Source organism: Apaloderma vittatum, unplaced genomic scaffold (genome assembly GCF_000703405.1).
Source record: "Apaloderma vittatum isolate BGI_N311 unplaced genomic scaffold, ASM70340v1 scaffold40818, whole genome shotgun sequence".
Classification (NCBI taxonomy): Eukaryota; Metazoa; Chordata; class Aves; order Trogoniformes; family Trogonidae; genus Apaloderma; species Apaloderma vittatum.
Genome location: NW_009729917.1, coordinates 32,429 through 54,311, shown reverse-complemented (window position 1 = coordinate 54,311; position 21,883 = coordinate 32,429). Strand labels below are relative to the sequence as shown.

The following is a 21,883-nucleotide window of genomic DNA, read 5'->3' as shown; positions in this document are numbered from 1 at the left end:
AACATTCTGTGATTCTGTGTGATTCTTTGATGACCCATGTGAGGTCAGTAGCAGAACCAGGACTCCAAAAGACAACTCAAGACCTAATCTGCATTCACCACTAAACCACCCTACACCTAGCATAGAAAACACATGATTGTCCACCAGAAGACATCCTGTCAAAACCCATATAACTGAATGGCTGGCTTTTGCTTATTCCGTTATATGCCAATGACACAATTCAAGTAGCACTTACGTCTGTGTATTTATAATCACTGTTTGTGACGAGAAACACCTTCCCAACTTCATTCATGCGGCTGAGCAGCAGCGGCAGCTTCCCCTGAAAGCCAAGGGACATACAAGTCATACACAAAAGTTACAGATGCATCATGGGCAAAACACTCTCACCTATGATCCCACTGGACAAAACAAAGCAAATCAAACCACTGAGCAAGCAAACTCACATGTTTTGCACTGGCCAGAGCCAAGAAAGCTGCTGGTCTGTCCACCTAACACCTCTCCTGAGCAGAGGCCAGGGGCGGCAGAAGGGCTCAGCAGAGCCGCGGTGCCTTTGCCAACCACTGCGCCAGGCACCCTGAGCTGTCCCACCCATCTGCTCCAGGCAAGGCACACTGAAGCAGCTCTTCCAGCTCCAAGTCCATTCCCAAAATGGGCCCAGAGGCAGGTGAAATCTGAGCTCACGCGAGCCGCATGTTGGAGCGCATTACAATTCCAGCCTCAAATTAGGGAGAATTTATTCCTGGGGCTATTTTTATTGAACCATAAATCTCAGTCTATTGCCAGAGTAGCTGATTACCTCACAGAACGGTTTCCTGAGAATTTTGCAGGCGTGTAACTAGAAACAAAGTTAGCTGCTTTAAAGTGATACTCTACCATAGAGCTCATCTAAACCACGGAATAATTATACCACAAGTGGTCCAGAGAGGCCCTGCACACCACAGAGAGGGCGAAAGTAAGGGAATCACTGGAGCTTGCCCAATTAGATGTGCTGAACACACACTTTGGGGCTACCAAGAGGCTGCACATTGGTGAGTCTTTCAGGATCTTTCCCTCAGTCCCCCATGACCTAAATGCGTGTAGCATTTTTACAGTACTTCTGTCTAAAAAGATGCCCATCTGTTGCTTTCTAAAGAGAGGTCTGCTTGGGCAGAGAAAATTTGGGCAGGGAACACAGTTGCTTTCACCACTAAAAGAAACACCACAAGCCTTGCCAGCTTATTCACCTGTGTCCCGTGACAAAGTTTCCTCTAGCTTTGATATTTTACGTAAAAAACGTGCATGTGAATACAAAATCACATGGATCACTGGCTCAGAACAAAGACTGCATCCGAACTTTCCACTTTGTCTTTGGTTATTACAATAGAAATCACAGCGTTATCTGTTTTGTGATTTAGTAAAGCAAATCAGCATGTTTATTTCTTGCCTGCTTACTCAGTACAGAATGTCACGTAGCACAAGTAAAGTGACTTCACACTTACATCTTTCACCACATACTTTTCCAGATTCTCAAGCGTCTTTTCCTTGAGCGATCCCTGAAATAGAAACAACAGAGGCCAGTGAGGTAATGGAAACTTATGATGTAAGAGACATCAAAGTAATGCCAACTTTCACACTTTAAAATGCTGTGAAAGTACAAACCAGGGCGAATCTGAACCAGTGACTCTAGAGATGAGAGGCTTTGAGTAGCAGGGACCATCACAAACTCTGTGATCCATCGATTCCCTCACCATGGTAAATAATCCACTTCAACAGCATTTTAACCCTTTCAGAAGGGAATACAATAGAAACAAACAAAAAACAGATTTGCCATACCAAAAAAGACAGTCAACGACCTGTCTCCAACACTGACCATATTGCTTTACTCAAAGGTCAACTCCAACATGTATCAGACAACACTGCATAAGGAAATAAAAATAGATTCCTGACTTCTGCATGGCTAAAAGGACCACCACAAGTATGACTGTGATCAGAGTTCTCCTGTGATGGCTCTTCATCCCACCCCAACAGATCTCTTGAATGAGAAAGAACAAGAAAATCAGGTCTTTAACCAGATGTTAATGCCCACAGAATTATATTCTAAATTTGTGCACAAGTGTGTGAAAAAGATGAACTGCTTCTCCTCTCTAAATAAAGATGTTCAATGCAGATACTTTTTAGACCACATAAGATAGTAACAATGTAAACTATTTACAGTAAAATGCTATATTAACAATTAGGACAATGTACAAGTTGTAGACTGTAAGAGCAAATACCTTCACGGCCCATCAATTACAGTACAAAAATGTAATATGGGCACAATAAAAAGGAACAGGAAGCCAAGACCGATAAGTTCCATTACTAGGCAGGCAGTCAAGATATTAACTTATTCACACACAACTGCAATTTGTTATTTGCTCACTAGGCGGCAAAGCAAGATTCTTGCCCAAAAGTGGACTAACACGTCTTAACCCATGAGCTACAAACTAGACCCTCTTAACTCAGTTACAACTACGGTGCTTTTGCAATCACCTTGTAATGAACCCAGTCAACAGCATCTCTGACATCCTGGAACATACTCCTGAAGGACATGAAGAGGTCTCCATCCTTAAAACCCGTTTCACAGCTGTGAGGAGAAAGAAAAGAGATTGTAGCAGCCAACTGCAGCAGGCAAGAGGCACGTCAGGAAGACAGTCAAAATGCTGTTTGGAGACTGTGTTTTCATCTTAGCATAACGGTTTCTTATTTACTACTTTACTGCAACTCAGACTTGAAAGAAGAATTCAGCAGAATCTAGGTGTTACTGAAGAACGTTTGTTTAAAGCTTCAGGATGTGAGTTCCTAACTATGGACTTGTGCCTCCACAGTTCCTAATTGTGGGCCTGTGCCTGCAACTCACATTTCTGACCCGCAATATTACAAGAAAGGAAAAAGGCTAGGACCGTGCATTTCGCAGCATTTTACAAAAGATGAACGGCACGGAGAAAGTAAGCAGAACGCTGCTCTTTCTCCCTCCTTCCAACACTAAAGAAGGCAGTGCAATGGAAATCAACTAAATGCAATGCTTGCTGCTGAGAGGAGGAGCTACTGTTGTGTTGAACAGTTAGAGTTAATATCAGAAATTTCCTCTACAACTTATTGTGGTGGTATCTTTAAGACATCCATGAGAGTTTTCATCAGATAAAATCAAGGAGGATTAAACAGAGCTGTATTTATTCTGACAGCAATCATCATGCCTGTCAAGAGAAAGAATACTTCACCTGATGGATTGTCAGCATAAACAGTTCTGCTCCCAGGTAAAATCCCATTAAACCTTTGCCTTCCACTCACATAATATGCAAAGAGAACCCATCACATGAGTCAGCAGCACAGCTGCATTCACATTTGCCAGTTCAAACCGCAGCTTGTTTTTGTGCTTATACCTATCTGAAAGCTAGGTAAATACTCACGCTGCACAAACAGCCTTTAACACCACAACAGCATTTCACCTTTAAGTGAATGAATTATGACATGAGGGATTTGTGGTAACTGGCTGAGGAAATTCGACCTTTCAGTTACCAGTTCCAACATGGCTCCAGTGGAACACGGGTTCAAAATGAGCTCTCTGGTGCCTGTAATAAGTGTATGGTTTCAGAAGCTGTTCCAAATACCCATGTCAGTCACTATGGTGATACTGATACACCTTGTGAAGGAAACCTCACAACACATCGATTGTCTCTCATCACCACTGAATTTTCTTAAAGTCAGAAGAATAAGAGGCCTGAACTTTTCCCCACTGAAACCACTTGAGGGGTCTCCACTGATATTAAGAACAGCTCCATCTGTACTGTATTGCTCTTTATAATAACAGTTACTTATATATGTGCCAGCAGCACCTCAAACCAGGGGGAATACATACCTAGTGTACCGGTCACAGTTAGTAAAGAAATCCACTAGACAAGCCAATAGGTATGTTTCTGCAAAGAAACAAAGCATGTTTTTAAAATAAGGGTAGCACCATACAGCTAGCTAACTTAGGCCCTGTGCCCAAAATAAGAAAGTTCATGTAAAACAAACCCCAAAACAGATTAGTAGAGTATGGCATTAGCAAAGCTTTACTGGCTTCAAAGGCACAGAAACAGGCTCACATTCGACTCACCTGGTAGATTGAATAAGGTGTTCAGAATGTAAAACCTATCTGTGTCATCTCTCTGGATAAATTTATTTGGATACTGATCCCGTGTTTCAGGCCTGAGAACAGATAAGGCGGAGAAGAATGAAATCACAAAAAAAGAGGATAAAGCGTGCTGAGCGGCAAAAGATCATTGTAGCGGGATCCATTAACTCGAGTTCATTGTGCTTTACCCAGCACCCAGTTCCCATGTGCACAAGCAGCACAAGAGCCAAACTGATCCCCTGGCATTGCCCTCAAAGCCCTCCTCGCTGACCAGCAAACCCAGCAGGGCCCACAAAAGGAAACACTGGTCGAGAGTCCAGGACTCCACCTTAAGCCTCGTGCTGTTCCCGGCTCTGAGGATGCCTTAAATCATCTGCACTTTCATTGTTTGCTTATCTTAAACTTTCCCCCACTTTCCATGTGTTGCTTTATGCTCCCCCAGCAGTTTTCAGCTGGGGAGTGCAGGGCTGTGCTGCGGGAGGTTTGCCTGGGGCTCTCTGCAATTAATCAGCAGGGTGGCGATGACTGAAGTCATTTAATCATTCTGGTTTCCTTCATTTCTGGAGCTTCTGAAGATCACCACTCACTCAAAGAGGAACCTGAGTGAACATGTAAGAGCTTTTTCTGAATTTCGGCTTCCTGATTCAAGGACTTACAGGCCTGCAAGGACTAAGTTTGTCACCTTGGGGGCCCTGAGCTGGCCTGTGCTTGCCGGGACACAGCAGGCACATAGCACTGCAGTCCCCTCTGCTTCCTAAAGCACCTTCTCTAGGGCAAAAGAAATGCAAGGAGCCAGGGAAGGCTGCAGGATACGGCACAAAATGCCTCACTTCTGTCACCCTCAAAGGTCAGAAACACAAAAGGATAGGCAAGCTTACACCTTCCCCAAGCCAGCTCAGGCCCTTGAATTTTTTAGCAATGTCTGTGGAGTTTAGAGACTCACAGGGCATGGGTCCTCTGCTCCCAGCAGTCCCTCACACAATGGCTTTGTCTTAACTGCTGATGTTAAACTATGCCAGAACAGGGGAACAGCCCCTGGATTATCCCATCAAGCCCTTCTCACAGCACACCTTCTATTTCCAGCACACTACAGACATGCCTGTGCCAGCATGGATCTTTCCTCTGTAAAAACTTGGGGCTGTTGTTGTGTCTGGGACCATCAATGCATCCCCAGTCAATTCGGGAGCTGTAGGAACACCGACAGAGCATCTGCTGGTAGTGGAGTCCCCGCAGCTTCTCATACAATGGGTGCCCTGAGGATCAGTGACACAAATGAGCGCATTAAGTCAAAAAGAAGAGCCAAGAGACAGAACTCACCCTCTGAGGAAATTAAAGCCATGTGCACACACGAGCAGGTTCCCATAGGCATCAACTTTCAACAGGTTTCCATAGTGGGTATCAAACACCAGGCCTCTGTTAAGAAAGCAATTCAAGACGTGAAGAAGCGAGTTTATTGAACGGCACCCGTTTTAACAGCATTTCTTTTCAAATCAGCTCTAGAACAGCTCGCTCCCTTGGTGGGGCGCATTGGAACAGAGTTGCTGTTATTATGCATACGGGGTCCTTTCTGTCCCTTCTACCCAGCTGCATGTGAGCAACAAGAGCCCTGCATCGCCCGGGGAAAGGTAGAGCTGACCTGCCCTTCACTGACTGGAAAACGGAACCATTTAACCCGGCAGAGGCTTAGCTATGCACACACCAGGGAAGACGAGGGCCCCTTCCACAGGGTCACGAATTTGACACCTGTGTTTGTGGTTCCCTGACAGCGCTGCTGGGCTGCAAGGAGGAGAGAGGTGTGATAAAGAAATCTCCTTCTCGTCGCTCTGACACAGGCAGAGCCAGATGGGGCAAAAATGCTTTGTACATTCCTGTTTCCAGCTCCAGCAAAACTCGTGTCTCACTTATCTAGTAGCCTTCATCTGGAGAATGTAGCCTTCCCACAGAGACATTCCTTCTGTCCCCTCCCTGGAAAGAAGGCAGTGGATTTAATGGAGCCTTCATCACAGGTCTGGGAAGGGCTACTGTCTTGTTACAGGCTTGGGCGCACCCAGCATCAGTCTTGGAGTAAAACATGCATAGGAGGAGGGAAGGAAGGAGGTCACCAGACTGAAAACTGGAACAACAAGCCAATAGACTCTCTGGTCCAGTCTTTTGTAAAGAACTCTAAGGGAGTCAAAAAAGCAAAATCCAGCAAAGGCACAAGTGGAAACAACTTAAACATGTGGAGTTAGATCAAAAGCCTTGCTTAAAATAAGCAAGGTCCTTTTTACCTCTGCTACCAAAAGACAAAATGTAAAAATTTAGTGTCTTCGCACCATTAATTTTGCTTTTGGCATTTGACTCATCTAGACAAGAGAACTGTTGTTTACTGTCAGCTTAATTTCCAGGATGTCTTATGCACCAGGACATTATTAATTGAAATCTTCAAAGAAAAATGTACTGAGATTTTCTAGCAGCCTCATGGATTCAACTCCTAATCCAATTGTGTCTCTGCAGTCTTTGCTTTAAAGGTTATTTTTGGACCATGTTTTCAGCAGGCCTCTTTTCTTGCACACTCCCTCTTTGCTGGCATGGATTCATGTGTACAAAGGCTCTCCACATATTGGAGCAGTCTGCTCCCTTCCCCATGATCTGTGGTCAACCACAGGCTTCACAGGCACAACTCTGAAAACCTGGCCTCACGTGTTGCCTCTGAACTTCACAGAACAAATATTCAAGGCCTCAAGCAGGCTGGGTCGGTATCTGTTAGTCATTTACCTGGTAGGGAATGCAGGATCATACACAAAATTGAGCAGCTCATGAGGGTATCCAATGGAAACTAATCTTTCTACGGTCAGGTCAAATCCAAGAGATTCGTATTCAGGGGATTTATACACTGTACCAAGATGAGATTTCAGTTAGAAAATTTGAAAACAGCTAGGGGGTTAAACAAGAAGGCAGTTAAAAAGTAATGTACCCGCTCGCCCTCCTCCCTCCTCCACATCACACGTTCCCTTCTTTGCTCCTGCCCTTCGCTGCCTTGGGTCCCCAGCCCGGAGCCGCGGTGGAATTAGCTCATGCTCCAGGACTGCCGTGAGCGGAGCAGCAGTTCAGGTTTCAGCAGCAACGTGCACCAGATGAAATATCCATCAGTCTATCAGAGCTCTCTGCATCAGGAAACACATATTTCAAGCTGCAGCTCCTCTCCCTGCAGTCCCATTCAGCAGATGCACGAACACTTCCTGTTCCACCTGCTCGGATCGGGGTTTAGGTTTGCTGTGTTTTTGCAAAGCTGATGAAGAAACCAATAAATCTTGGGAACACATGTATTCATGGTTAGAAAGCCTGAAATTTATCACTGCTGTGCTACTGTTACTGCTCTAGATACAATCTCAAAGCTTAGTACTGCCTCCAGATTTCATCTCGGGGGAATTTATGTTTGCTGCAGATGAAGTTAGCTTGAAGGTAGAGCTGTCACGTTAACATACGATTTGTTTGTTAATAATACCATATGGTACTGTAAAAATCTGTTAGCTATTATGCATGTGCATCAAAATGCTACTCTTTAAAGCAAGCTTACTGTTCTCTCATTTCAGAGGAGCTGCTCATCTGTGACACACACCTTAGCTCAATGCAAAAGAAATGGACTTGTTCCTACCACCAGGGCTGTCTTCTTCCTGCAAATGACCTTCCCATGTACTGCAAATGTGACGGTTTAATCAGCCCCTTAAATTAACATTTAAAAGGAAATCCCTGTGTTTCTATGACAGATAGAAATCACTGTTTTCTCTGACAGTGTGTTTGCATTTGCTCCATTGGTCCAAATCCATTCGGATTGGTCCAAAGGTGGAACACCGTCAAATACAACCCTTGTCTGCAGTGAGGGTTATCATGGGTTCAGTGGGCCCAACGTGTCTCAAACACCTGAACACTTCACATTTATCTGAGCAAAATACAAAAATGTGCAAGTTACACAGTAAGCTCCTTAGAAGACAGACTGTTTTTCCTGCGAGAGAGCTAGCACATCTGTGGACCTCACAAGATATATTTACACACACTGTCTATACTGCCCTGGTAATTACCACTGTATATATACTGTGGAACACAGAAGCTCAATTTGAGAGGTGAAACCAAATATATAAAATACTAAAAAAATATTAAAAAGGCAAGGACTACAGAAGAAACAAGACTGTCAAAAGACTCAGATCATAGGAACCATGACAGAGGGTCCCTGTATCTCTTAATAATCTAAACAGAACCAGAATCCTAAAACTTCATTTCCCCATTAAACTAACACCATTAAAAATGTAATCAGCAAACCTGTAATGTTCTTAAACAGATAACTAAAATCAATAAAACAGTTATCAAAATCTTCAAGCATTATTTTACAGATGGCAAACATCAACAACATGATACAACATTCAATGCACGTAGTCTTTTCTCTCATTTAGGAAAGGAAGGGTTGATTGAGCTACAGATAGGAGCAAGCAATCAAAAACTATGGCTAATGAAGAAAGTAGTGACTGACAAGGCAATTCTGGGGAAGGAGCTAGAGCTGGAGGGAGCAAAAGGCAGTTAGGTGTTGAACATCATTGTGAGAGTGACACCAGAGCATCATCTGCAAAAAGGAACTCCTCTGATGCAGGACAGTAAAGGCACTTCCCAGGGAAAATGGTAATAAATACACCTGCACATATTCTCAGGTGAAAGAGCTGCGAAGCTCCCTGTTACGTGAAGGAGCCTCCAGTCCACCCCTCTGTCCGTGAAGCTGCTGCGCTCCTCCTCCTCATTAGCTTCCCAGGAATTTGACCACTTAACCAACTTGTCCACAAAACACCACTCCCAAACAAAATACTTCTCCAAGGAAAGCCTGCTCTTTCTGAACTCACCAGCCATGGTGATGCTGCCCAGACACAAAGCATCTCAAGGAGCACACTGGCATCTCCTCTGGACAAGCAGAAATGGTTCAACAACAGCTCCAGCAGGACCTTTCCAGGGAAACTTGAGGGCTTTCTGTTCAACAGCCTGTGCATCTTGTTAACACTCGGGCAGAGAATGGCTGTGGTGGGAGAGGTGGCCAGCTGCTCACAAAATGCCCTCACTCAATTTCTTCCTTTCTGTATTTGCCTCTCTATCTTAGATTTATCACTACAGCCTTCATTTTAACTCTCTCCGGAAACAAGCTGATGTACCAGTAGGAAAAAGGCTGAAGAACAGATATCACAACCTCAGTCTTCACCATGCCAATTCCCTGTTCAGGCAGTACTGCAACAGGATTAATTGAATGTTTCTTTTTGGGAGGCAGTTATTCCCATCACCTTTCAAGCTCTAGACTTTGCTTCCTTGATATCTCATTGAATAAAACTAAACTACTAGCTCATTCATGCCTCAGGTCCCTTCCCTATTTTTCTACTACTCCACAATACCTGCAAAATAAGAGCCTCCTCCTTGATACACAAACTAAACGGAGACCCACAGGAAACTGAACTGGAAACAGTAAAGAGACAATAAACATTCTCCAGTTACCATCATACTTACTGTTTAAGACAAACTTTCCTTTAATTAGACACACAGCTGGGAACAGACTGAGATCTCACCAAGCCCACCTTGACAGCACCCTACACCACAGCACACACTGCATCAGTGGGTACAAGCCACAACCCACAGACATTTCTCGTAAGCGAACGCCTGTGCGAACGCCTGTTTCAGTAATCTGAGCTTCCAGGCAAACAAACGATCCACCTCCTTCAGATCAAGTACGAACAGGCTAACACTGCTGCAACTGTGGCAGCACATTTGGGGAAGATGATGCCCCAGTTATATGCATTACTAGATGAAAAAATGTATTTCAGTACTGTACTCAGGGCTTGTTGCTCTCTCTCACATCTTGTTTACTTCAGTCATCCATGGGGAAAAAGAGTAGAGAGGATGGATCAATATTATTTTGTGCATGATGAAAAAATAGTTTAAAAACCTTTCCTGGAACATCACCCTCCCTCACACCTGGTTGCTGAGACCACAACTGAAGATGATTTGTGTGCCACGGCAATGCCATGAATTCAGCTATTAGCCATACCCTATCTCCTGTGCTCAGCTCTTTCACTCAGCTGAGAAGGGCTAAGTCTTCAAGCATCCCCAACTCTGTGACACGTACAGAGGCAGAGCTATGAGATCAACTCAGAGCATCCTTGCCCAGTGCACACAGGATGACAGTAAAACCAAAGCACCCGCTACAACTTACTCTGATTTTTTTTTCTTACTACTTGATGGCCGTGGCTCTGCCACCATGCCAAGTCCCCGGCTCCAGAGGACCACATTATTTTAATAGTCCGTATTCCAACACAGGCAAGTGATTCAGCAGCGCAGGGCAATCAGCACCCAGCACTCGGGGATTATGCAACCAGGGTGGAAAGAAAACAACCAAGAGTTTAAAAAAAACAGAAGCCAGTTGACAGCATTTCAGCCTCCCCTTAATACCATCACTTGGCTTAACATTATACTACTGAAAGGTAAAAAGCAGTACCCCGGGAGTGAACGCTGCAAGCCTTCAGGTCTGTGATGAGTGTGGGCATCCCTTACACGGTACGTGCGAGGAGGGAAGCCGATCTGGAATGAGCAGGGGTTGTGCGGTAAGGTATGCAATTCTCATGCATTTGTGTGGTTGTTTTTACCTTTGCTGCCAAGACACATACAGTAACGATTTTATAGCCTTCCTGAAAAGGAAAAAAAAATAAAAGAAAAAGAAAAAAAAAATCTCTACAGAGGCTCCAGCTTATGCAAAATGCTGCTGCCAGGATTTTAACTCACATGAGGCAGATGCAGATTCAGAGTGTCACTCCAGTCTTGACGGAGTTACACTGGGCTCCCCTGTTAAAGAAAAAAATCAGACTGATTTTAAAACTGCAACAGCTCTGTGCCACGTGGGACTGTGTCTGCTGGAGCTCTGTCCTCTGGTAAGCTCAGAAGCCGGCCTGGCAGCTATTCCAAATTCACTTACAAATGATTTATAGGGGAGGCACAGTCAGTAATCGTGCATCCTGCAGGCAAAATTCTGTCCTCATATCCACAAAGCAGTCTTAGATCATCAGCTCAGTGATAATTAGGAGAAAGAGGCTACAAGCACATTGCCCATGTGACACAAAACCTTTGAGTTTCTCTCAGACGCAGAGCAACTGGTTCAAGAACAGGTCTCGTGCTCTTTTTGGGGCTTTGCCATTATTGTCCATTCCTCAGTCGGTGACACATTACTCACTTCAGGGCACTCATTTTCTTTCACACCACAAAACGCTTGCACGTGTCAGCGCAGGAGACTCGAGAGACTGAGTCAGGAGCTACTCCGGGAACCTGAGAAGAGAATTTTGCCCTACATCTGAAGGAGCATCCAGCAAGAGCCTCGCACACCGAGTCAAGTCTGACATAGCACATCCAGGTTCAATCGTATACTTCAACACACTTACACTTGGGCTTTTACGTGCAAGGCACTGCAGGGTAAACCAGTACCAAACCTGCACATGTGCTGTAGTGTATTGCAGTGCACTGGTTTGCAAGCACACACAGTCAGAAGACCAGAGCTATTCTGCAGCTTACAGGTATGCACAGAGTAATCAGGAATAACTCTGAGATCCATTTTTCACTAAATACAAAGCTGAATGAGTTGTATCGACATTGCGAAAAGGACCCACTGAAGTATGCAGACCTCCTGGAAGGCTTCTCTGAAAATAAGTGTTTAAAGGCTGTTTTGTTTCAAAACGAATAGCTGGGAAAGGCTGTAGTGCATGTGATGGCTCTGTTTAAGCTGTGGAGAGGAGAAAACCCTCCAAGGGCTGCCCATTTCTTTCCTTTTTCCTCTTCCACACACAGATTGCAACGTCAGGCAGCTTCTCAATGAAGGTGTAACATGGTTTCTTCCAGGGCTCCTCGACACTTCTTACAAGTTATGGATCACAGGAGAGAAGCAGGAGCTGAAGTTACAGTACGCATTCCTTTTGGCACTGCTTCAGCCCTGTCTCTTTTGTAGGATGTATTTGCTGTCTCAAACTGCACACCTGCAAGCCAGACTTCTGACCACTACGGATTTGGTGCAGGTAAAAGGCCTGAACTGATAACAGTGACAACGTGCTGGCTTCCCACAGCACTGAGGCAGCAGCTCCTCATCACCATCACCCTGGTTTAGGAAGGGAGAGATAAGCTCAGGAGGTTGCTGCAATAATAGAAGCCTGCAGAGTGAGTAGCTCGCTTCTAGGGAGAGAGGCAGGGTGACTGAATGATGACCTGAAGACTGATTCATCCCTACTGCTGCTTTTCCCCCACCTGTCACTCTCTATTGCCTGTGTGCTCTCATGTGACGTCCTGGAATCTCCTGAAGGAGTTTTACCCCCTTGATCAGCTAACTCCTTGCCTGCTGAGAGGCAGCCCAGGGACAGGAGCTCACGGTGCCCCCAGAAACACCCCCACATTGGCAGGGGACTGCACGGGAGCAGCTGCTTTCTGCAGCTGGTGCATCGCCCGCTCGGATGCTCTGGGCACATACCGGCTTGATTCCTTCCCCATGCAGCTGCCAAGAGCACTGTGGGCTTCCTCGTCCTTGGCCCCGGCCTCTGAGGGTCTCTTGGGAACTGAAACACCTTAGTCAACCCACACTGTTTTGGTTGGCAGAAGAAACTAATTGGCTTTTGACTTTCAGGTGTTCAGATAAGATCAGTATTTCTCAAACAAGAGGTGATGACCTCCTTCAAAGGGTTGCAGAAAGCTTTAACAGAACACTCAATCTTCAAAAATTTTACCTGCTATCAGGCTTCTTCAGAGGTCACACAAAAACAGATAAGCCAAAGGGTGTACAGATAATGGAAGGGGTTTAGCCGTTTTTCTGAAGCACAGGAAACGCAGCCCAATTATTTTGTGTTCAGTCTTAAAGAAATTAAAGCAAAATAACTAGAAACAGGTTATTTCGGCTGCTGTTTATTCCCCAGTGAGTAAGGCATGCAAATCAGGCAGTTAGGGACATATATGGACAGGTGGGTTAGCTAGTATCCAAATTTATATACATCTCAGGCACAACATGCAGAATTAAGCTTGTGAAAATACATTTCCGAAGTTACACAAACCTGACTTAAACAGCAGGATCAAAGTGCTGCTCATCTTAAATGTTAATCCATATTTTGAATTGCACCACAGATAAATAATCCAAGTGGGTATTAGAATTAGATTCATATCAATGTTGTGCTGACAAAAGGTGCTCAGTGAAAGCCTTGAGGACCAAGATCCCCTTTTACAACCCCACTCCCTGTAACGGTACAAGTATCTAAGCATTCTGTCCCAACAACGTCTATCAAACGAGACTCTAGACTAGCGTTGCAAAATCGGGTAGATCTGTCCCCAGAGCTCTCCATTCTGTCAACATCTCCTCTGCACGTAGCCCCGAAGTTGGGCACTTAGTGCCAGCTACTGCCAGGATGTCTGTGACAGACACCACTCTGCAACCAACCAGACCACTGACTATCTCACACAAGCACCAAATCCTCATGGCCTGGCACCTCCGATCATCCCAACTGCAACTCCAGCTGAGAATCCAGAGGGAAATAGTGAGGGACCAGTCCTGGAGGTGTTTGGGACACTGGACTTAATTAAAAAATAAACCCCACAGAAGCAACAATACCCATTAAACATACAAGTAAGTGTTGGGCAGGCATTTCACGTACTGCCACAGTTTAAGGAAAGTTTGTCTCAGCTGTAGGGCTAAGAGTCTGAGGGTCCCCAGAAGTAATCGGGTAGTACAGAGCACTACCTGACCTCTACATACTGACCCTCCATTCTAGGTATCTAGTATCCTCATAAGCCATCACAGAGCAATGCCAGTTTTCATATATAACTAGAAAAAAAGAGGATTTATGCTCTAGAATACTCATGACTCCAGCTTGTGTGCTACAGGTTTTTCCTAACCAGGGGAGGAGTTGTCAGGCACTGTCACTGAAACATAATGAAAGGGAAACGGTAGCGTTTCAAGCTGCGCTGCTGTCTGTGTTAAAATAATTCAGTACTTGTGCAGGAAGGAACCTGAGATGTCATGTTGAAGTTTCAGACCTGGGTGTCAGCTTCCCTTCAGTTTTGACAACAGAGTAAGACTGCTCAGCTCTGATGGGAGGCCAGACTCGCTCCTCACTTGCCCTGCAAACACAGCAGAGGACTTTCTTTTCCATGAGAACTGGAAACCCTGCAGAGGTACCTGTACTGCGGGCACCTCCGCACAAACACGCTCGGCTGGCTTAGCAAACCCAGAAACTGAGCACAAACCTCCAGTCGCACTTGCCTTACATCTCTCTTTCCAAAGACTCATCAAGCGTTACTTCTGCCACAGCCGATGCAGACATTTCCCTTCACAGCATCCTCGCTGTATGTGAAGGGAAGAGAGGACACCACTGTTTAGCGACCTGGCTGCGCAGGGCACTGGTGTCAGCCCATCTCTGCCCATGCAAACACGAGCCTGCTCTGTGCCTCCCTGCGTGCAGGGCAGTGGGGTCCTGCGTGTCTGGGCCCAGCCGGCCTGGGAGCGCAGTGCCTGTAAATGAACTGATGAAGTGGTAAACGTGCCTAATTGTAAACGGCAAGAAATCCCAAACCAAACCCATGGGACAACTCATATGTTTTCAGTTAGGAACGTGGTGAATCACTGACTTGCCCATTTGTTTATGGACTCAGCTGAACTATGACCATAAAGGATTTGTCTACGGTCAAAACAAGTTGAAAAACAGCCAGGAACAGACCCCAGTCCTACTGACTCTTGGGTTTTCATTTTAACCACTAGACCATAAATAAAAATGCACTGTATTATGCAAAGCAGAACTGTAGTATTTCAGTCTATATTTAAATTGTTTTCATAGTGCCAAACAAACAAAACGGGTAGCAATAGTACATTCTGTTTCTCTAAATTCACTCTATTTTTCACTCTACAATTAGAAGAATCTGCTGCCATACTGATTACAATTTTCATTTAACCAAAGAAACCTTTTCAAACACAGAGGCATTCTGTGCAGTAAGATAAAGCTGAGCTTTAAGCATACTTCAATACTTAATGTATTTTTTCTATTTCATGAGAAATTATGTATTTGTAAAGACGGGCAAACAAGACCTTGACAAAACCTCCAGGTGTGTCTCAGGATCCTTTCGTATGCTTAACACACGAGCTGCTCTGCCATGCATGAATAGCCAGATTTTGCACTAAGCCTCTTCCGGCCACAGATGTTTTTGACAGAAAATCTGCTAACAGGAAGCAAGGCAAGAGTCACTGACCATCAGAGGGTTGAACCTTCTGGATCTGAGCTTCAGTGGCTGCCCAACACCCTTTTCTGACAATGCCAAACACAGGGTTCTGGGTGGAAACCAGCACACACCTACAGAGAGGCTCTGCAGTCCCCAGCTGCAGCACTGCCCGAAAGGCAGCTATGCACCCACTCTGCAGCCTAAGAGCAATGGAAAATTCCTTACCTCTAGGGCTCCTGCAAACATCCCCAAGTGCACACAGCACAGCTTTCAGCTCTGAAACCTCTAACCTGGAACCGTATCAGCTCCTATTCTCCCACTCTGCATGCTAAGAGGCTCTGTAAAGACAGGGGTTGTTTGTTGCTTCAAGGACTAAAACAGTACCCTATGTTCAGCCTGGTTCTGAATTGCTGGGTCTACACTCCAGGTTGTTTTTAGTGTTGTGTTTCTACTTGTTTTAAAAGCAAAAGTGTTGTCAAGTATCATCAGCTTTAACTCTTCCCAAAGCAGGCTTATTAGCGCTCTCACTGGTAAATTCCAGATATTTTTAGCTTTCTGCTGCTGCACTTTGTTTGCCTTCGATGTAACAAAGATTTGGGCTGTTTGGATATGCCTCCGAGGCTGGCAAAACAGAGCTTAGTGTTGGAAAGATTTCTTCTGCTGAATAAAAATGCATGGCTTGAGGTAACAACAGCAGCACTGAGGTCACATTTTGCACGCTGAGAGAAGTCATTCAGACGGACTCTGCATTTCAAGGAAACTTCAGTTTGTCTATTTAAATAGTTAGCATAACATTCCATTGCACTGTAATAATATTTTGAAGTTGACTATACAGTTATCTGTTTTTTTAATGGGATTTTTTAATAAGCACAAACCTCCAGCCCCACTTGCCTTGCATCTCTCTTTCCAAATAGCCATCAAGTGTTACTTCGACTTCTACCACGGCCGATGCAGACACAGGAGAATCTTCTGGTGTGCTTAACAAGTGGCCTTCACAACTTACCTCTCTCAGATACAGCACACTGGGAGTCATAATCCCGTACTAGAAATATCTGTATTTACATAGAAACAAACTACTGTGCCAAAATATGGGCTTAGTTCTTCAGTGGAGACTTCTGAACAGGGAAGAAATGGTTGCTTGGGTTTCATGTTCACACATAATTTGCTAGCATCTAGAAATAAAATTACTTGAAGGTGTAGTAGCCATTTATACACCCTACCTAAGGCATTATTTGGGATCTAAACAGATCCAGCTTCTTATTTCTCTCCATATTCACTTAAGAGAGTGAGCCTGAAAAGTGACACATTTGTTTAACTCTGTGCGCCTGGGTTTGTATGTAGCACAAGCGCCCAGGTTGTCAGTAAGCCACATACATTAATTTTTCTGTAGTGTGCTAAAATAAGGCATTCACAAAGCAACAGCACACGTGATCTCAGAGTTAAAGCTGCCTGCGCTGTCAGCTTTGGTTTCTCCTACAGAGTAAGCTGTTTGAATCATTTTGCAACTTAATAGTACTTTTGTTGTGGTATTAAGATTGCTAGATAGGGGAGTCTATTAGAGTGAAAAACACCTCCGTATTTCCACCTGTCTGGCAAGAACTGGCCATGGCCGTTGGTATACTACAGCCTGCTGACCCAGCTCAGTGTTATTCTCATGTTTTTAAGAGCAAGAAAACAGAATATAGCAGCTTTTGAAACTTTCTGTACACTGTGAAGACTTGTTCTTTCAGCAGCTTCTGTTTAACACCGATTCTTCAAGAATCCACAGACTGCAGATTAGCAGCTTGTCAGCTGGTGATTTACTGGGACAGAGCAAGCAACACATGAGTTCTCCGCTCCTCCTTCCCCATGCCAGCACACGAGATCCCAGGCTCCAGACCTTGGCTTGCTCATTATACAACTTTAAATGGTCAAACTCTGGAAGAGCAGCTACACAACGGGAGCAGGGACAGTAAGCAGAGCACTGCACCGGTATTTGAAAAAAAACGTCCAGCTCAAAGCACACTAGGAACAATTTAGCTTCTCCATCTGCCTTTAGCTTTAAAACACTAATGGCTAAACCAGCCTCTGAAATCTGCGCAGTCTGCACCTGTTAAACTGGAAATGCGTAAATGTGAAAATGCAGACAGCAGATGTGCAAGAGTCAAGGCGTGTCTCATTTTTTGCTACGACAGTTTGAAGGCTACTGTTTGCCACATCTACCAATTGCTTACTCCAGCCACCATACTATTTCTGTATGACACAAAGAATTGTATTATCCAGAGAAGTGTGTGGGGGAAAAAAGCTGCTTAGTATCTTCCCAAAGGAGTCTCAAAGCTTGTAGTCCTTATGGCATGATGAAACTAAAGACACATCTTTAATCTAAGCAGGAGAGGAACATTAGTATTGGAGTCCAGTAGCAATAAATAGACAGTAACAGTATCCAAACAGAAGAACAAATACTTCTTTGTAGTTGCTTACGTTACAAGCTCAGCAGCTTTTTTAAAATATTCAGTTCAACTTCTCATGTATAAAACTCCCTTGTTTATATGTTTTTTCATCTGTGCAATCTAGCAATTTTTTATACAAGGTACAAATTCATTAGTCCCACTTCTCAGTTGTGGAAACTAAAACACAGAAAAACAATACAACTCAGCTACAGTAAAAATACTAGATCAATTGAAGAATCCGTTTCCAGTTCAGCTGCCATTTTTTCTGCCAGATCACACCCACCAACAAACCAATTCTGCCTTGTGGTTGAGTGTATCTTTTCCAGAGTCGACAGGTAAAGAAAGACATTTCAAAATAAGATGTGGGTGTGAAAAATCTCCCTCTCCTCCAAACTCCAGGAATGGCTTAGATGCAAACACCTACTTGAGGAAGGGGCAAAACCTGTTTAAGCGTGTTGCACTTTGGACTAAGTTGGGAAAGACCAAAGCTGTCTTTCCCATGTCTTCCTCCCATGTGATGAGAAGCTAAATGCTTCAGCTGAAAGCATAAACAATTTTGCAATAAAATCTTTGCAGTGCACCAAATCTTGGCACTAAGTTTGCAATGTTTCCAGGAGACAAGCTATATTCCAATCAGATTATGTTGTATTAATCATATTTGCACACAATAAACCCAGCATTTTCCAAGCCACATTTCCCCTTCTTTTTTATTCAGTTTTCAGCAGCCAATGATAATTTTATTATAGATTTCTGGAGAACATGGAAGCAGCAGTGATTTAAGGACAGGAAATGCAGTCCAAATGAAAGCATCCTGCCTACTGATACTACATCTTATCTACCTCAGAGACAGAAGATAAAACTTTCAACAAGGCCATAACTTTCAGAGACGGAGGAGAGTCACAGAGGAATCTTTTCAAGCACAACTGAGTTTGTAATTCTTACCAATTTCTTTTCCATCTGCCAGTGGCCCAGTGTGAAATGAAAGCCTGTTTGAGAAGCCCACTGCTTTAGCCCTGCTCCTGTCTGGGTCCATCCATCCATCCATCCATCCATCCATCCATCCATCCACCCATCCACCCATCCATCACCTCATTGTGCAGCCTGTCCCATTTAAGACCTAGTAATGCCAAGGCCTCCTGCTTTACCTACTAATTACAAGTGTAGCTCACAGTAACAAAGAAACAGCCAAACGAAATCCTATGTGAAACCAGTCTCTCTCTGTTGCATTTCCAACTGGTCTCGCTAGTCTCAGGTGAGTGTGGCAGTTAAGACTCTCTACTGACATACCTTTAACTATCTTCTGGCAATAGGCAGGAAACACAAAACAGAGAAGGCTGTGAATCTTTTGGATTACATGCAACATTTTCCTTTACCAAAGCATGGGCAGTTTTGACAGTACTAATAAAACACGAAGGCAGACCACAATTGTTACAGACTACTGGTCTTCTAGCCAGTCAGGATGAATAAGCAGACATGAATCATTCAGATAACAGAAGACACTACTACTTAGCAAACAAAAACGCACTACAAAAGGACACTCAAATCTCTCTAACTTCAGGATTTCAATGGGAATTCTTCAAAAATTCTCCGTTCTGCCCTGACAGCAAGCACAGCCCTTCACGCGTGTTTGCAGACCCTGGTGTGATGCTGTCGCCTTCCGAGGAGCAAGGGAACCCTGGGGAATCGGCTCGTGCTTCGCTCCCAGGCTGGCAGGCAGCAAGGTCAGTGGCAGAGAAGCAGGGCAGCTAGGGTGACGGCTGCCTAACATCACAGAAACTTGTCTTAACCTCTGCTAACAGCAAGGGCTGAAATAGCTGATGACTCTTGTTTGCGTCAACCCCTCCAAGATTTTAAGCATTAACTATTTAACGACGCACACAAACCAGCCAAACCACGCTGTTCTTCCTGCTCCTTTGACTTCTCTCCCACTAGCAGCACCCAGCTTAAAAGAAACATTTTTTAAATGTATTAAATGTGATTCACTCACACAAGCAAACCAAACAGACTGAATAGGAAGGAAACAGCTTCAAATACAACAGAGATTTCTGAGTCTCTAGTATTAGTGTATTCAGCACATAAACCTAGGGAGACTTGGGAGTTTCCATACATGTAGGAGATCTAATTCACTCCATGAGGATCCAACAGCAACCCTTGATGGGAAAACAAGAAATCTAAAGCCTGTGAGAGTTATTTCAATTTCAATTTGCTTTCACTTTATTTTGAGCTACCAGCAGTCAAATTAATTCTAGCTATAATCGCAGTGGCTACAAATTCAGCAATTTAATGTCCATAATTTCTCAGAACAGAAGACTAAAACCTTCAGGCTCTTTTCTTCTAGACAAAAAGACTTTGTTTGCCCAACCCACCACTAACAATATTTCCCAACCCTATGCAAGGACAGAGACAAACACAATGGAAGAACACAGAAGTTATTAAACAGAGATTCAGATTCAGACTGAAACCTAATTTTGACATGAAAGCAAACAAAATCACCATGGCAATGCTATATCACAGTCTTGAATTCTTCCAATTCTGAGTTAAGTGGTCATTCAATTTAATAAGGCTAAGAAATAGTACCCTATAAAAAATGCATGAAATATTTTATGTGCAATGTGACACGATGATACTAAAATTGCTGTCACTTGGCAAGCTGACATTCTCAGTCACATTAGTAGTAGAACACATGATCACTGCAGCATGTGTGTAGTAGCTGTTACAACATACTTCAAAATGGAAATGCCACTTTCCTACCAAAATTAGATTATTCTAGACAGAAAACAGTGTTATTGTAAGAAGTTTGTGTCCTTAAACTCATAAAGCACAAGAACAAAATTGTCTCAGGCTTCTAAAGCTCAAAATAAGTCAAATGATTCTGACTTCTCTGGTATTGAACCACCTCCTAAGCAAGACTTATGGTGCCACCAGTGTCCACTGATCTGGGAAGAAGAAAGGGAGAAGAGTGACAACGTGTTTTCTTTTGCTGACATCACAGCCTCCTCTTCACAAGATGGGTAATTCAAGGTGCTCCAAAATAATCATTCTTCTTCAGAGATGTCAGAGTGTATGGCTATCAGCTACAGGATGAATATCGTCACTTTATTTCTGATGTGAAAGTTCATGACAGAGAGTGGGAAAAGGACTTTGGATATATTTTTTGGGAAGATCAATGGCTCTGACTGCCTTCAATCATTGAATATGAAGACTGTGCTTGGAATATTTTTAAATAACTTTACAGAGAGAGTGACTTAGCAATATCTGAAAGTACAAATGTAAAATACTAGATGAGGAGTTGATGACACTGGAGATAATTTTGTTCTTCTTTGGTCTATTTACATGTCTTGAACGGTCTCCAAAAGGCTTCTGCTCAGCATGCACCATCTGGTATGCAGATATGTTTCCAGATGTTAAATTGCGTATAAAACTAGCTTCTTACATTATTCCTCCTGTGTTGATCTAGAGAGTAGCATGTCCATGTGAAAGACTGTGAAAGGGACAACATGCCTGGACAGAAAACATAACAGGGTCTAATGTCTACAACATACCAGTGTAATACTTCACTTGCCCCACTTCTTCATTATCATCTCCAACTAATTAATTACAATCATAATTATATTGTAACACTACACTATTTTTAAAGTCCCTGCAATTATCAAGTAATTTTTCTTGTGTGCGACAGTTACATATAGCAAATAATGGTCAGATAACAAAAGCCCATATGGAGAAGAAAGGATGACTCTGAGGCATAAGAAGACAAACAGGTAATTTTGTATGTTAATTTCCCAGTTGAAAAAAAGGAAAACAGTGCTTACTAGGAATAATGCTTTTCATCTGCAAAAGACTTTCCAACCTAACTACATTCTCCCATTTCCTTGTAAAATGATCAGCAACTATTATCTCTGTTGTACTATGGAAGAGGTCATACCCCAGAGTGGTCCAGATTTCCGGTTTTCTGCTCAGACCACATCCCATTTCTTTTTCTGCACCAGACCCTGTCATTCAACTCCCATAATTGCACCAACCTTGCCTGATTAACTGCAGCACTGGGATCTTCCAGCTTTGGAAGCCCCAGGTTTCTATGTCCCTGGGT

General features: G+C 43.7%; 1 protein-coding gene across 1 annotated transcript in view; it reads right to left on the bottom strand.

Annotated features, from left to right (window-relative positions):
• Window positions 1-235: 235 nt before the first annotated feature.
• LOC104277819 (cytosolic purine 5'-nucleotidase-like) overlaps window positions 236-21,883 on the bottom strand; it is a gene marked incomplete at its 3' end in the record, with an annotated part of 34,383 nt that continues 12,735 nt past the window's right edge. Inside the window, exons 3-9 of the mRNA XM_009874581.1 lie at window positions 6,890-7,007; window positions 5,450-5,545; window positions 4,115-4,206; window positions 3,875-3,932; window positions 2,509-2,602; window positions 1,479-1,532; window positions 236-319 (exon numbers count right to left, since the gene is read on the bottom strand). Of these exons, the coding sequence (XP_009872883.1) occupies window positions 236-319; window positions 1,479-1,532; window positions 2,509-2,602; window positions 3,875-3,932; window positions 4,115-4,206; window positions 5,450-5,545; window positions 6,890-7,007 (596 nt within the window). The remainder of the gene's footprint in view (window positions 320-1,478; window positions 1,533-2,508; window positions 2,603-3,874; window positions 3,933-4,114; window positions 4,207-5,449; window positions 5,546-6,889; window positions 7,008-21,883) is intronic.